This window comes from Arvicola amphibius, chromosome 8 (assembly GCF_903992535.2).
Source record: "Arvicola amphibius chromosome 8, mArvAmp1.2, whole genome shotgun sequence".
Taxonomy (NCBI): Eukaryota; Metazoa; Chordata; class Mammalia; order Rodentia; family Cricetidae; genus Arvicola; species Arvicola amphibius.
This window is the reverse complement of record NC_052054.1, coordinates 15,782,877-15,799,629: the sequence shown is the minus strand read 5'-3', so window position 1 is coordinate 15,799,629 and position 16,753 is coordinate 15,782,877. Positions and strand designations below refer to the sequence as shown.

Genomic DNA, 16,753 nt, shown 5'->3' with positions numbered 1-16,753 from the left:
CCAGTGATGGGCTCTCTTGAGTTCACTGATGTCCTTGCTCTGTCATTTGAGCCCAGAGCGAGCTGTTATTGGCTGCGCTTCCAGCCTCTCATTTGGCTTCAGATGATTACAGCTGCCAGGGCAGCCCATGCTACAGTCGCTTCCCGTAAACTGGTTCAGGGTTAACGTCCCCTGTTAAGAGACTTAATTATGGTCAGAGTAGGGCCATCCCACTTTGATCTGTTATCTAGAATGACCTACAAAAATCTGGACCCCTAATGGCCTCTTTTCTCGGCGATGTCAGGAAAGCAAGCCGCTTTTAAACATAGGGCCTCTGCCATGAACTCTCAGCGTTTCCAAGTACTGTCCACCAGAGATCTGTCGGGGGGGGGGGGGGAGCCACAGGTTTCATCTCCAGCAGCAGATGCAGTTCTTCCAGGGTTGTAACTGGGTTTTCCTTCCCAGCATGCTATAACCACTCCTGTGAATCAGCATTCATCACCATCCCAGCTTCGTGAGTCAATACAGGCCAGGGTCTCTAGTTTAACTTCCTTAATTTGACATTCAAAGTATTTCTTCAAAATGTCTAATTAGGATCTGGAAAGGTGGCACAGTGGTTAAGAGCACTTGCTGCTCTTCCAGGGGACCCAAGTTTAGTTTCCTAGCACCCAGGTTGGGCAGCTCCCAACTGCCTGTAACTTCATCTCTAGGGGGATCAGACAAGGTGGGTTCCTTGGGCACCTACACTTTCTGTGGAGTACGCGCGCGCACACACACACACATTAAAATAATAAATCTTAAGTCACTAATGCCGTACTAAGGTACTCTCAAAAAAAAGGCATGGAGTGGAGTTGAGTATTAGATCATTTTTATGTATCATGTATAATTTAACAAAAATATTAATTTGTTTTGTTTGACATCTCTTTGGGGAGGAGTGCCAGCCATAGCCTGTGTGTGCAGGTCAGAAGACAACTCGTAGGAATTGGTTCTGTCCACCACTTTGTGGGTTCTGGGGGATACTTGGGTCATCATCAGATGGATGGCAAGTGCCTTTACCCACTGAACCATCCCACTTGCTCTCAGTGAGTGCTTTCTGATGAAGAGCAGGCCGAACATGTTGTTCAAATGTACTGTTGCTTCAGTTCAGCCCTGTGTAGCTGCTCTTGGGCTGGACATTAACTCCCCTACGCATACAGAACTTCCTTATCACTGTCCCTCTGGTTGAGTGATAATGAGCTTGGCTTGTGGGGGCGGGGCCGGGAGAAAAGCCAGCAAACTACACTGAAACCCTGTGAGCCTGATTTCTTATGAGATGTTCACTTCCAGGAAGGGAGGGAGAGAGGGAGAGATGGAGGGAAGGAGAGAGGGGAAAGGAAAAGCAGTTTCCAACCAAGCTTGCTTAAAACGACAATAAAGTCATGTGTGGTAATACTTTTAAGAGGAAAGGGACCAGAATGAAAACATGTTGGGGTATGAACCGTGCTACTTTAGGAAGCTAGTGACAATTCAGCCTTTGCTGTCTACAGAAGGGACAAAAAGAGGGAGAATAAGTGTGGCTTGGGAAAAGGCATAGGGATGAGAACCCGATGGGGGTGAAGCCCCAGCTTCTCTTTCAGGGGGTTCTTCTGTGCACTGCCTTGTGGTCTGCTGGAATATAGGGTACAGAGGAGAGCTGTGCTCTCTGTTATTTTGCATATGTACCCTCCCCCCAATGCTGTAGCATACCCCCTCACCCCGGGCCAATGCTTGCAGATCACATCTTGTGCTTGGAAGGAAGTGGAGCTACAGTGTACAGTCCTGGGGAGGGGGCTGTATTTATTTTTTTATTTTACGTTATTTCAGCTGTTCTCACTTTCTTTTTTAAATCCTGTCCTTGCTTCCTACTGAGTCCATTCTTCAGCAGTTGTGGAGAGAGGAACATTGAGTTATGAACTCCTGAGCACAGAAGGCAGTTTCCCGTCTCTTGGCAACCCAGACAGCATCTGGGCCATGTTGGCTTAACCCTCTGTGCGTCTGACTGGTGTGGGATGTGTTTAAGAGCTGTTTAAGTGTTAGACATAGGAAATTATTTCCATTCCCCATGGTTCAATCATCTAACTTAACACACTTAACAAAGGTGAGTGATGTGCTTAGTTTTTAAACGTCCCCAAGTTGCCGTGGGGATCTGGTCCTATGTGTAAGTATCTGATGTCTTTAAGCCTTAACAATTTGTCTTAAACAACTCTATCACACTTGAACTTTTATTTCTGATTTTCCACTATCTGAACTTCAAATGTGTATGACCAGTACATGTGGAATCCAGAGATCATCAGCCTGGAGTATTGTTCTTCGAATTCTGTCTGCTTTGGTTTTTGAGACAGGGTCCTCATGGGCCTGGGATTGGATAATTGAACTAGGCTGGTTGGCCAATGAGCAAGCACCAGTAATGGACCCATCTCTGCCTTTCCAGTATTGGGATTACAACAAGCATGTATTGTCACCATGATGAGCCTTTTCATGTGGGTGCCAGGGCTTGAACTCAGTTCCTCACGCTTGTGCAGCAAGTACATTCCAACTGAGCTATTCCCTGAGACCCCTGAATTTTTTAATCACATAAACCATTCAAGAGCATAGGAAATAGCCTGCCCAAACTTTGACATTATCACTGACTGTGACCAGCATCCATAGAAGGAAGCTCTGATGGAGTGGGAAGGTGGGGGATGTGTTAATGTAGGCCATACTCTCTCTCCTTGCTACAGCTGCATGCTCTTTAATAGGCAAGTATTATGCTCACTAATGAGAGAAAATCTGTCTGTACTCTGTGATGGAGGTAATGAGTGCATTCGTATCATAATTATTTGAAACAGATGCCAGTGATTCATCTTGCATATTAAAAATGTCAGAAGAGATCAGGAGTCCTAAGGCATCCTTCTCATTGGCTTCACAGGATTACCTTGCGTGCATCCGGGACCAAACAAAACTTCCCCTGGGGACTGAAGATAGGGCTGCTCTTTTTGGAAATATTCAAGATATCTACCACTTCAATAGGTAAGTCAATACCCTAAAGGTTGTTCTCGTGTCAGAAGACTGTGAACTTCTCTCGATAGAACACACTAAGACATCTCTACCCATAATCCTTGGTTCAGTTTCGCAAATGTTGTCCCTCTCTGTCCTCCTGGCTCAGAGAAGAGACTTAGCTCCCTGGAAGATCACTGAGATCTTTTGTGCACAACAGAGCGCAAATGGGGCATCTGAACATCACACTGGCTTGGTCTCCAGAATTGACCCTGATGCTGGATTTTCAACATGCTTTCTTCTGCCTAGAGTGATCTGGGCCTAAGAGACAAACAGTAAACTCTTTAAGTTATAACAATAATTCCATTTCACTGATAATTAAGCATTACAAATTATTACAATATTCTTGCATCTATTTGCGATGTGTGTATGTGTCACAGGAAGAGAAAAACTTGCAGGAATTGTTTCCTTCCTCCGCGTAGGTTCCAGAGAAGGAACTCCTGTCCCCAGACTTTGGCAGCAAGCACCTTTACCTTTTAAGCAGCCCCCAGTTCAAATAACTTAGTTCACATCTGTATTAAATAGCTTCTAGGTGGAGGGGGCACTGGGCTAGAAAATTATACTGGGACACACACACATACAACTCATCTCTTCTACTTTTTCTTTTTGGCATCCCACCATATCTAACATGTGTTATGATGGGCTTCTCACAAAACATTCCAAGAGCAAGAATGTGTTTGGTTAATGCCAATGGATCTCAAACAGCTGTCTGACCCGTGGGAGACATTTACACTTTTATGAACAAATGGATTCACATGCCAGGAGATGCCATCTCCTGTGGCTGTGGGGAAGCTCTTAGCTGACATACCCAAAGGTCCAGCTCAGTGTCATCACAAGAGCAAGCACCAAAACATTCCCACTGAAGGTGTGCATTTGACACAGTGAACTGCCATCATAAAACTTTATATCACCCTTGTTCTGTGGCTCAAACATACTACAAGCTAAGCCCTATCCCTCTTTACTTATTCAGGCCAATAAAGATGAGTTCCCAAGAGTCAGGGTCCACATCTCCCTTGTCTCTTTGGAGCCCTGATATTTAGCACCAGCCTGGCTTATAGGAGGCAAATTTCTCCAGTTCTGACAAGCTAGCTCATAGGAAGCCCCAGGCTACATCAGGGTTCCGCTTGCTTGCTCTTGTAGACACTGAGAATCATTTTGTATCTTTTGAGCCCAGGCTTCTCCTCCTGGGCCACCAACTGAAGCACCTATGAAGCTCTCCTTAAAAGCCACCATGAGGGTACAGTTGGAGGTGGCTTACCAAGTATACCTGAAGCCTTAAGTTTCAATCTCAGTAGCAAATAAAGCCATGGGTGCTGGGCTCACCATGTGGAGGCAGGAGGATCAGAAATAGAAGGTCATCCTCAGCCACATAGTGAGTTCAAGGTCAGCCAGGAATCCACGCCACCACGTCTCAAAATAAAAGAACGCCTAAATGGAATCATGCCCCTCCTTTTCTAAATTTCTAAAAGGGAGACAGAGAGACTGTGAGAGCAAGAGCAGGTGGGTGACTCCAAAGAAGCAGCGTTTCCAGGCCCAGCGGGGCTGAGGTGCATATGAACTCACAGAGACGGTAAAGGCTTGCACTGGACGCACACAAGATCTGAGCCAGACAAAACCCCAGCATGGAAGGGAAGTGGGCATAATGTCCTGCCCCTCACCAAGAAGCTGTTGGAAACAGACAGTTGCCGGGAGAGGGGAAATCGGTTTTCTTCAGTGGAGTGGCACTGGGTATATCAACCACGTTCCTGGGCGGGCTCAGTGCTCAGGAGTAGTCAGCCAACACAAACAGGACCCCTCGGGGCTTCTTCTTGTTGTTGTTACAAAAGAGAAAGAAGTGAAGTTGGGTGGGTAGGGAGGTGACAGGGAATCAGGGAGGAGTTGGGGGAGGGGAAAAATCTGATAAAAATATGCTGTATGAAATTCTCCAAAAATAAATTAAAAACATTATTTTTAAAGCAGTATTGGGACCCTACTTTCAGAAATTGACTCATTGGTCTGGGATGGGACCACAGCCTCAGAATTTTCAAAAAGGCCTTCAGGTATTTATAATGTGGAGCCGCAGCAGAGAAACACTATCTGACTAAATCAGCCCAACAATGAGACAGTGAGAAACACATCAAAAACTGAAGAAGCCACACGCTCACTAGTGATGTGTTGGTTTTAAAGCAGGCCCCTATTTAGCAATACCATGAGTCCTGGGATAGTATCACTTTCCAGAGCCCGCTAATGATATTGTGACCCAGAAAGATGCTGAATACTGAGCGATCCCTGCCCTAGCCCTTCTGTGGTTTGGCAGTACATCGATGGTGACAAGTATTGGAGGTGTGTTTCCTTTTGCCAGAGGCCAGACAGCTCTAGAGCTGCTTATGTCATCAGCGAGTGCCCTCCTGCATAGCAGGACCCCGTGCTTCAAGCCCTGTATGAAGTTCAGGAAGCTATGCCAACTGTCTCAGAGAGGAGAGGCATGGCAATTACCCAAGGCATCTGCCTCACTCCCAGCATCCTGTTCTGTCTACTCCACCCACCTAAGAGCTGGCCTATCAAATGGGCCAAGGCAATTTCTTTATTAACCAATGAAATCAACACAAACAGAAGACTCTCCCACATCATAACCTCAGGAGGGATTTTCACTCCTTGGAATTTAAATGTGTGTGTCTCCTAGTCTAAAGGAAGAAAAACATGAGTTAGCGAGATGGGAATCAGCAGCGAGACCCATTATGCAAAAGCTAAATATCTCGGAAGACCTTTCTACTCCTGAATCCATTCTCTGTTCTTTTCTGTTGGATGTTAGCTGATGCTGACGCTGAAAGCCATTCCTGTCTGAAATATGCCTGGGTCAGACAGAAGGGCTACCCTGCTGAAGATGAACATACAAGGCATGGTGTGGTCATGCCATGGCTGTGGAGATCACATTTGGCATTCACGGTTCATGCAGTATCTTAATCCTCTTAGCCGTTCTGCGAGGTGGAGAGAATGCAATAAGACACACATTTCATACACGAGGAAGCAGCCTTTGAGGCTACCAAGTCCTCTGTTCCCGGGTAAAGCATAAGACTGGGCCACTTTGGATACTGCTTTTGTTAGATTCTGATGTCTTCCTCTGTTTTGAAAAATTATCTCTTATTTAGCTTTGCTGCTGAATGATCTGGGTTCTGTGGGTTGGTTAGTTGTGTGCTTGCTTGCTTGCTTGTTTAATTGCATAATGAGACCCTGTCTCATTATGTAGGCCAGGCTGTCCTCAAACTCAGTCTTTGTATGGTAGCCTCTAGAATGCTGGGATTACAGAGGTTCGCACCCATGCTCAGCTGCATACAATAGAATTGTTGCCTTTGCTTTGTCCCCATTTGTTTGGATTTCTGTTTTCTTATATCTAGAATCTAAATTTGTAATTTAAATGACCCTGTGGCTGCTACTGTTGGTTAAAATGAGAACACCAATGTGACTTTTATGTCACCGCTCATGCATCTTTAATGATATTCCAATTGATTTTTAAGATGCAGCTGTCTGGTGAATGATGACGGAGTTTTAAATAATAGACTCTGAAGTTCTGTTGTGAGTAATTCCAGATTTTTCAGCATGGTGTTATAATATTGTATCCAACTAGGTAAGACTTAAGTCTACAAAGTTAAAGGGGGAGGGTATATATTAGCCTGAAAACTTTAGCTGATTGGGTTTCATTTTCTAAGATACACAGATGGAGCAAATCTAAATCTGAAAATCCAAAAATTGGGAACTTTTGGAGCACTGGCCCAAGTTGAAAATTCCACATCTGACCTCATGTAATGTATCACAGCCATAACAAAGACCCACTGAAAACTACAAAATTGCCTCCAAGCTGAATGTAGATACAGATGAAAATAACAGAATTCGGGTCTACACTTGGGTCCCGTCTCCAAGATAAGGAAGGCACTATGTCTATGCAGAAATTCCGAACCCCAAAAGCACTTCTGATCCCAAACGTGTGGGTTAGGAAACCCTTGACCTGTATTTCCAACACACAGAAAATACAGAATGATACAATAGTCTGTATTCTATATCATTCTATATTGTATCTCTGAAGCTTTCTTGTACCATATTTACTTTTTAAATTCATCACATTTTAAAGGCATTAAAAATCTCACTGAAACCCCTTCCCTAATGTCATTCTGCCCTGTGTAGAATGATAGAATACACTTATGTGCTGGCACACCAGTTCTCTGGCATGGCAATCCAAAAGAAATCTGGAATTGATTGAGACTGTCAAACTGAGACTGAGATTGTTATACGGCATAAATGCACCCATCCTGGTATCATCCTCTCGTATATTAAAAACTGGAGAAACAAATGGCTTAGATGTCAAGAGTCTACGTCAGCACCAAAGAAGGAATGGGAAAGATGCAGGGTCAGTTAAGATAAACCATCTTTTTCTGAATCCATGTTTCATGGTAACTTACTATCCAATGCGGTACTCCATTTCCAAGCTGGCTTTGTTTGCTTTCCTGTTTTGCTGTATAGCAGTGATAGGGCGTTGTTTCTGGGGACAGAACCCAGGGCCTCGTACATGTTACACATACATGTGTTCTACCACCCAGCCACACGCCCCAGCCTCGGGGTAGGAGTTTTGCCATCATTACATATATCTTTATTTGAAACATGCTCCTTGCTTTCCCTTGGTTCATGCATGGCGTGAAGACTGTGAACTCTCACGGGTTTCTTTTTTTTCCACTCAGCATCATTTTTGAGCTTCAGTCCTCCAGTTCATGTAGCTGTCACGTGACTCTTCCCAGGGTAGCTCTGGATTTTGCATTGGGCCAGTTGCAATAGGAATGAGCAAATTTTTTTTCCTTGCTGGTCACTTAGATTTCTTCTGTGGTTTTTTTTTTTTTTTTTCTGGCCATACCCATTGTCTGCTCTCATGCTGAGACTTCTTTTCTCTTCTCATGGCTTTATCAGAGTTGTTTATCAATTCTGTGGACCATGTGGGTTGCAAATCCCTTTTCTACAAGACACGCCTTTCAACTTCAGTGTGGCTTCTCGGAAGACAAATTACACAATCCACAGCACAAACTACACTTTTGAAAGTAGGAAGCCTGGGGTTGGGTTTAAGGCTTATCTCCCATGTTCGCGTGATAAACATATTCCTTTTTTCAAAGACTCCTAAAAGTTTGTTCTTCTACATTTGTGTTTAATCTGCCCGAAGATGATGGTGGTGTAGGTTTGACAGTAGACCCCAGCTCTGCTCTAGCATCACATGCCTGGCCAGTGGTCCCATCACCATTAACTAAAATATACTAGCTCTCCACACTAAGCTGCATGCCCTGTCCTTTGTATGCCAAGTTTACATGGATATCTGGGTCTGCGCCTGGGCTCTGAATTCCTTGGGCTACTTTCCCAACTGTGCGGGTGCCATGATGCCCACATGGAGCCCTCTTTGTCCCTTTTAACACTGGTTTAATTTCTCCCGACTTACCCCACCAAGGGGCTTAATTGTTACTGTTTGTTAGTTTTTCAAAATCTGTGCAGTTCTCTGTTGGTATTTCCATAAATCTAATGTTAAAAATAACATCTTGACATGACCAAGTCAACCTATCCATAGCTGCATGTCTCTTTGACCAGTTATTTATTTGCTTATTGGTTCATTTTTGAGACAGGATTTCATGTAATCCAGGCAGGCCTAGAGTTTGCAATATGGCCACGGATGATCTTGAACTCCTGATTCTTCTGCCTCCACCTCCCACATCCTGGGATTGCAGATATGTACCTGGTCCCATCAACCTTTTAAAATGTTACATAACAATTATTTAACAACTTTTGTCCCACATGGAAACATGTAGCTTTAAAAATTAACTCCTAGAGACCTTAATGTGCTGATATTATGTTCACTAAAATTTTCTCTGAATTCTCAACAAGAAATGTTTTGATTCTAATATATTTCACTATATCCAAGAGACTTTCTAGGCTTCCCTATGATGTCTAACTTGTAGATGGCTTGTAGATGCTTCTAGAGTTCTATGTAGTCTATATAGTTCTATGTAGTCATTTTGAAAATAAAGTGAATTATTTTGTTTCCTTTCTTAGTTGTTCTTCTCTGGTGACCTCTTCTTTAATCCCACTGCTTGGAATCACCTTTCTCCCACAATGTCACCATCCTTATCTTCATGTTGACGTCATCAGAAGCATCTCCCTACTTATGAATTAAGTGTAACGAAACATAGAGAAACATGTCTCCATTTTGCTAGAGTTTATCAGAAATATTGTGAATATTGAACATTACTGAATGTAGAGTTTAATTAAACTTAGCATATTATTTTAGTCCTATGTATATTGAGTGGCCTGCATTGATAGACATCCTAATTTAAATCATATACATACATCATTACTACAATGAACTCCACCTGCTCATGATGTTTTCCTTCTACTTCTGTATACTGAAAAATTTTTTGTTCCTTTTTGTAAATAATAACATGATTTTTTCTTTCATTGTCTTCCTTTCTGTTTTGAATTTAAATCTCATGTCACAAAATGCAACTGAGACTTTATTTTGGTCTACTTCTTAGTGACCACATCTCTTACTGTATAAACCCTGCCCCCACCCTCTACTCCACCCCACCAGCCCTGAAATTGAAGTCTCTGGTTTGGTGTCTGGAATAAATCCCTAAAATGATCAGAAACTGGGTTAGTTAAAAGAAACCACTTGAGCCCCAAAATCCCAAAGCTTTTACAAACTTGTATTGCCAACCAAAGGGAAAAATGCCAGTGCTCTGGACTAGAGAAGCTGTCTAAACTGGAACTTGAATCTCTCTTTAAGGATGAAGCGTGAGGAAATGCAGGCAGTTCCTCCAAATTGAATTTTTATGTCTAAACTGTTGCTTGGCAGATTAAAATGATCAAAGCTCAAAGTAAAAATTTCCATTTTGCTTTGGATCTTTGTCTCCACTTACTCTGCCTATGTGGAGCTTTTGCTGGGTGCAGAATGCTGGACTGGGCCTAATGACTGAGGCCTGAGTGGCCCCTATGTACAGCAGGGCAGCAGGTCATCTACTTGAGGAGTGAACAGGATGCTTTGAAGGAACTGAGGACCATGTGATTAATTTTGTTTCAGGGTCTAGTAAAATCATCACAAAATAAGCTAAATATATCTTAAGTCAAAAAAAATTATCTTTGGGTTATGCTTTTTTAAAAAAAAATGTAATACAATGATTCATTGGAACATGTAACAAGGCAGAGAGAGATGGGATATTTTCTTTTTAGTACGTTTTTCAACCTACCACCATGACTCCCAGCTTTATACAATAGTAGGAATCTTTTTGTGAACAGCCTTCTTTCTGGCAACCGGAGTTCAAGGCAAATGGTTTTTTTATGAGTTCCAGAAAAGCCAGAGCTACAAAGAGAAACCCTATCTCAAAAACAAAAACAAAACAAGAAAGCAAAAAACAAAAACCAAATAAACAGCAAGTCTAATGTATCAGTGAGCCTAATGTGACATTTTCCATTCCCATATGCACATGAGTCTCTTTGGAAGCTGCTCACTAAAATGGCTTAGTTAGGAGGAAGGAAAAGAAAGTGTTGCCTGGAGTCTGTGCCAGCTGAAAGAGGAGAAGCCTCTTCCCGATCATCATTCAACATGAAGCAGTATGACCTTGCGGTCATGCGACAGTTCCTGCCATGGGGCTCACCACAGTGGGCAGAGAAAGCACCATGTATATGGCCATCTTGACAGAGAACAAAGCTATTGCTAGTTGTCCACTAGGGTGAGTTCAGAGGCCTGCGCTTGAGAAGGAAATGATATCATTTTCTTGTCCGTGATCCCATTCAAACAAGAGGACAGATTTAGAATAATTACTCAGAGAAAGGAGGGCAGACTGAGATCCTGGAAGCAAGATGGCTGCAATCGGCTCTTAACTCTGAGAGCAATCTCTGACTCTGTCCTCTGGGCGGGCAAGTCTCATCGCCTGCTGCTACACTATGGCCATTGGCCCATTAGACTGCAATTCTGGGTGGCCGGTCGTGTTGCTGGTGCTTGGTTACTACACTGAGACCCCCATTGTACCCCACAGTCTTCCTGAATCCCCACACTCTCCATTGCTCACCAACCTCTGCTGCAATGGCTTCCTTCCTACATCTCACACACAAGAACCTACCACACTCATTCTGTCTTGAATTTGAGGCCTCATTTCTCAAATGATTTCTTTCAAATCTCTTCATGCCTTCAAACATCAATCATCCCCACAGATAATAAACTTTATGACCACCCAACCCTCCACCAACTCTCCCTGCCTCAGTTTCCCTGTTTTATTGACTTCAGACATATTGCTCTTTTTATTGACTTCACCTTATATGGTACCACGTGGTATTGACTGTTTTATTAACATTGGTCACCTATGATCAAAACATAGGTACATGAATCGTAACCAGGGCCTTTGTCTTCTTTACCTGTCATGTCTGACAGGGAAGTCCAGTCATTTTTGATTGAGTTTTGTTTGGTTAGTAACCCCAAAGAAAGAACATGGGAGAAGGAACCCCTACCATTCTTATTTACATCGTGTTTATGTTATCCAATAAAAAGGCTCTAAAAGAAAGGTTGCCGGAAGACACTAAGAGAATCTCCCAGGTGGGTCTTTGGAAACTCCAGGGTTTCCAAATCGCATACTTAGCCTCCTTAAGTTTGCTGGGGAAATGCCCCCTTCAGTAGCCATACTTCTGTTGGAGTGCAAAGACAAGGTTCGGGAACCTTCCTTCTGTGCACAGCTCTGCCATTATGATCTGTGTAATCTAAGATAAGCAGCTTTGTCTTTATGAGCTGTGATCTCCTCACTCTAAAGCTGGGTTGGGACTCTCGGACTCTGTATTCCCAGCTCTGTGCTTCTCAAGCGGTGAAGGCTGGACATTCATTTATAGGTGAGGCGTAGTGAGCCCCAAGACACTTTCTCTGCCCAGCAAGTCCACTTTGAGATAAAATTAATGCCTAGAAAGAATACTAGGAGCGTAGAATTTAGAGTGTGGGGAGTTACACGTAGCCAAGGAATATTTCAAGCAAACTCAGAAATACAGTGTTCCAGAATCCTCTGAAAATGTTTATCTCCCCAGAGAGAAGATTGATGTCGATAAGCCCAGACACAAACCTCCCCAAACAGAGCCATCTTCCCTTCAGTAAATGAGAAAGAACCCTAATGCCAAAGGCTGTGTCTTCCGCTCTCTTTATGGCCTTCCTTTTCTCTCCGTCACCCAGTGTTCAGGTCACAGTGGTCAGGTTTCAACTGTCTCTCTTAATTACATCCGCCTTGCTATAAATAATAACAATAAAAATATCTGAGTGATACTTGCCAAAATAAAAATAACCTTGCAAAGGAGATGTTCTTAATAAGAATATTGGGGGTAAATGGTTGAAATTAGGACATTGCAGTGGATTTGAAAGAGATAGGGTGGCCCATTTGGTGTGGTTTCTGATGCCAGTGGACTCATCAAAATCCACCACTTACTGAGTTTCAGTGGGCTATCAGAGGAAGTCACCCATGTCTGAAGAAACCATTAAAGCACTCCTCGTCTCCCAATAACATGTCTGTGTGACTGCTTTGCTTTCAGTAGATTTCACCCCAAATAATAGATTACAGCAGGTTGGATTCAGAAGTGGATAAGAAAATCCAGCTTGACTTAGATATGAGAAATGTACAAAAGTATAAAACATGTTCCTCACTCTTTTATAAAAACTGTCACAAATGTAACAGTAGATTAGTATTCAGTTTTAATTTCTGGTAGAATATATATATGAATATATATGTATGTATGTATGTATACTATCCATTTTAAGACTATTTCAAAGTGTAAATAGGTCCCATTACTTACAGTGGTTGAGTATTGCTACCTGAAAGTGAAGGTCACTATGTGCTTGCTCCCTCTGTGCACAGAGATTATAATCAGCATTGTGGTTTCTTACTTGGAAGTGTCTTAGAGTCACTACTGCTGTGATAAAACAACTTAAGAAGGCTTTCTTATTTACATGCTTGCTTGCTTGTTGACTTAAGTATCCTGAATCACTGTTTTCTGAGGAAAACCAAGGCGGGAATTCAAATCTGGAGGCGGGAACTGATGCAGAGGCCATGGAGGGTGTTGCTTACTGGCTGTGTTTATCCATGTACTTGCTCAGCCTGCTTCTTGTAACACTCAGGAGACCATCACCCCAGTGGTGGCTCCACCCACCATGGACCGGGCCTTCCCCACCAATCAGTAATTAAGAAAATACTCAACAAGCTTGCCTGCCAGGCCCATTCTTATGGAGTGATTTTCTCAATTAAGGTTCCCTTCCCTTAGATGGCATTAGGTTGTATCAAATTGGCATAAAGCTACCTAGGACAAATAAAGATTCCTAGGGTTTTTTAGGATAACTCTTTGCATGGATGACAGAAGCCAAAATCATCAAGCAGCAGAACAAGAGTTCGACAGAAGACAAAGAACAACAGAAAGATTAATGCCATTTATTACCACCATGCATCACCATCACCACCATCACCACCGTCACCGTATTCATCATCATCATCAGCACCACCCACCATCACAGGCAGCAGCACCAGCAGCACCACCAACCAGCAGCAGCAGCACCACCATCACCAAGTCATAAGCACCACGGCACCGGGAGCAGCAGCAGCAGCATGCATCAGTCAGCACAATCATCATCACCATCATCACCACCCACCACCACCACCACCACCATCATCATCACCACCATCATCATCATCATCACCACCACTACATCATCACCAATCATCACCATCACCACCATCATCATCATCACTAACATCATCAACATTATCACCATATCCTCGTACTACATAATAGAATATTTTGCACCTGTAAAATAAGAACAGATGCATAAAGAACATCCAGGGGTAGCATGTTCAGACAGAAAACAACCCCTAAATCCTCTAAACTTAATGAGTCTGGTGGTAGAAGAAATTAGAAAATTATCAGTAGATGGGACATGAAGTTAAGATCTCCTAGAAACAGACAATCAGCAACATGATGAGGGAAGATGAGAAAAATTAGAAGATTAACCATAAGATCCAAAAGTGTGAGGAAGAGGACCTCTCACAGCCACAGCAGAGGGACAGACACACCAAACACAGGATCCCAAAGCAGTCAGCTTTAAACTCCTTGGTCCCAGGATCCCTTGCATTCCTGCAGGTGATTAAGACCCCCAAGCATATTTGTTTGGGTTTTATTATGTTTTGTTTATTGTGTTAGGAACTGAAGCTCAGAAATGATTAAACTATCAAACTATCAATTTATATTATAATAATAATAAACCCGCACATTTTGCCAAGTGACTTGATGACTTTATGGGGTTTGGGGGTTTTGTTTGTTTGGGAGTCATTTGCATTTTTGAAGCTCTCCTTACTGTTTAACTTCATAGCAAACATCAGCATTCCCCGTGTCCTGCTCCTGGTTTCTGTGAGGCAAGCCAAGTCACAGAGCCTCTGGCAAAGCTCACTGTATTCTCAAGAGAAAATAGAATGGAAAACTGAGCATTTTTATGAATTAATGTCTTATGGGTGTCCTGAAGAAGGGAACGTTAGATGCTACATTGAAGGGCAAGATCACATTCAACAACTGGTAAAATAGTGATCAAAGACCCGACAAAGCTGATCAAGCAACAGAGTCTCAGAATTATCGAAGAAAGCCGAAGGAGTAGAGGAGGAAGGCCGGAAGGCGGAGGAGGAAGCGGCGGAGGGGAAGAAGCGGAGGAGGAGGAGGCGGTGGAGAGAGGGAAGGATGAGGGAGGGAGAGGAGCGAAAGAAGAAAGGAAGGAAGGAAGGAAAGGAAGGAAGGAAGGAAGGAAGGAAAAAGAAAGGAAAGGAAGGAAGGAAGGAGGAAGAAAGAACGACAGGAAGGAGGAAGAAAGAAAGAAAGAAAGAAAGAAAGAAAGAAAGAAAGAAAGAAAAGAACTTATGAAAAAACTTATAAAAAAAGTCACCAATTAGGGAGAAAGGTGAATAATACTAAATTCTCAATATCAGTATTTTAATTCATGAGGCTCCAGGAACATTCAGAAGAATGCTCCAACTAAGACTCCCCGGTCGCATGACATCGTCAGCCCAGGTGACGGGAGGAAGACTGAAGATTGACCTCTTGTCACTGTCACTCAGGAAGCTTCCAGAAACTGTGTTCTCTGGAAATGGAAGGGCACAGGGCACCCAACAGAGGCAGCAAACCAAGATGAAGGATCACCAAGACACAAGGTGAAGGTCACAGAGCTGCCCAGCAGCTGGGGAATGGCCCATGCCGGGCAGAAGAGTAGACCGCGGGCTGCAGAACGGAAGCCGTCCAGCATCAGTACACCCCAGGAGGGACCCCACCCAAGAAAATATTTGGTTGCAGTGGGTTGAGGTTTCTCCTCCTCACACACAGTCTGGCTGTGAATTAGCAGGGTGTACCTTGAAAACAAGCTAGAGACATGGAAAGGAGGAAGCTCTGGTGACTTAAAAGGTTAATTTTTGTTTGTTTTTGTTCTTCAAAGCAAGGTTTCTCAATATCTTTGGAAATCACAAAAGACCAGGCTGACCTCAAACTCACAGAAATCTGCCTGCCTCTGCTTCCCTGACATTTGCCACCACTGCCCAGCTTAAGGTTAATTTTTTAAAATTTTGTTCAAATGCCAAAGTTATAGGACTGAAGAGGTAACGGATCTCCTTTTTCTTTAACTATGCTTTTTTTCCATCTGCACAGAAGTAAGTAAACATTTTTGTTAATTTTGTTTACCCAATGGTGTAAAAATAGGTCAACAATCTTAAAAAATCTTAAAACAGATTGTTTTAACTCCAGAGAAGCTATGGTTCTACAAGAAAGGAAAAGATCATAATACATGCTAAACCTAAACTAGGAATATTATTTCCATGATATTCTCATTGTCTTAAAGATGTGTATTTGGACATTTGATCTATTCAGATTGTAAAATACATCGGGTTAAGAAGATTAGGGGTGGGTCTTTAAGACAATGAAGAAGGAAACACTAAAACCGAAAAAAAAATCAAACCAAAAACTTATCATCGGAGTTCTTAGAGATAGAGACCTGATCCAACAGGAACGATGGATACATCTCAGCAGGGGCCACTGTGAATTCAAAGCACAAAGCAAGGAATGATTTTTGTCCGCAGAACTGTTTGTCTTTTTATTAAATGTATAGCACATAACATTTAAAAAAATAAGCACCTGACATTAAATCACACTGTGTAGGGAATGCAACTCGGAAATGTGCCACTTACCCCAAGAATATCTAGTGAGCAAGCAACTCCACTTTCAAAACTGTATGCAACACTGGGAGCTTAAACGGTTAGTTAGATCGCTAGCCACACAGCGCGGTGGTCCTGCCATTAGAGCTTTATGAGTTTGTGTTTCAGCAGATGCCGCCTCTTGTGGAGCATCTGTCCTCTGAAACACTCCCTTTATTGATAATTTTGTTAGCATGATTTGAGCATCTTAGTCTTCAAATGCAACAAGAATTCACTGAAACTGGGAACTTATCCCTCTTTGCTTCGTGTGTGTGTGTGTGTGTTTGTGTGTGTGTGTGTATGCGTATATGCACATGCATGCTGGCACCTTGCACAACATGGAATGTGTGTAAGCAACTTTGGCAACTGACAACAAATGTCTGGGAAATAACTCTTATGCAGGTGTATCTCTGGTGGGGGAACTACTGGTCCAGTCTGTGTCTAAACTCCTGCTCCACCTGCTCTTGGGCATCTTTTAA

The 16,753-nt window shown here is 42.9% G+C and overlaps 1 protein-coding gene across 1 annotated transcript in view; it reads left to right on the top strand.

Annotated features, from left to right (window-relative positions):
* Nucleotides 1–16,753, top strand: part of Plekhg1 (pleckstrin homology and RhoGEF domain containing G1) — a 135,798-nt gene that overhangs the window by 78,063 nt on the left and 40,982 nt on the right. Inside the window, 1 exon segment of the mRNA XM_038340543.1 lies at nt 2,906–3,006. Coding sequence (XP_038196471.1) covers nt 2,906–3,006 — 101 coding nt within the window.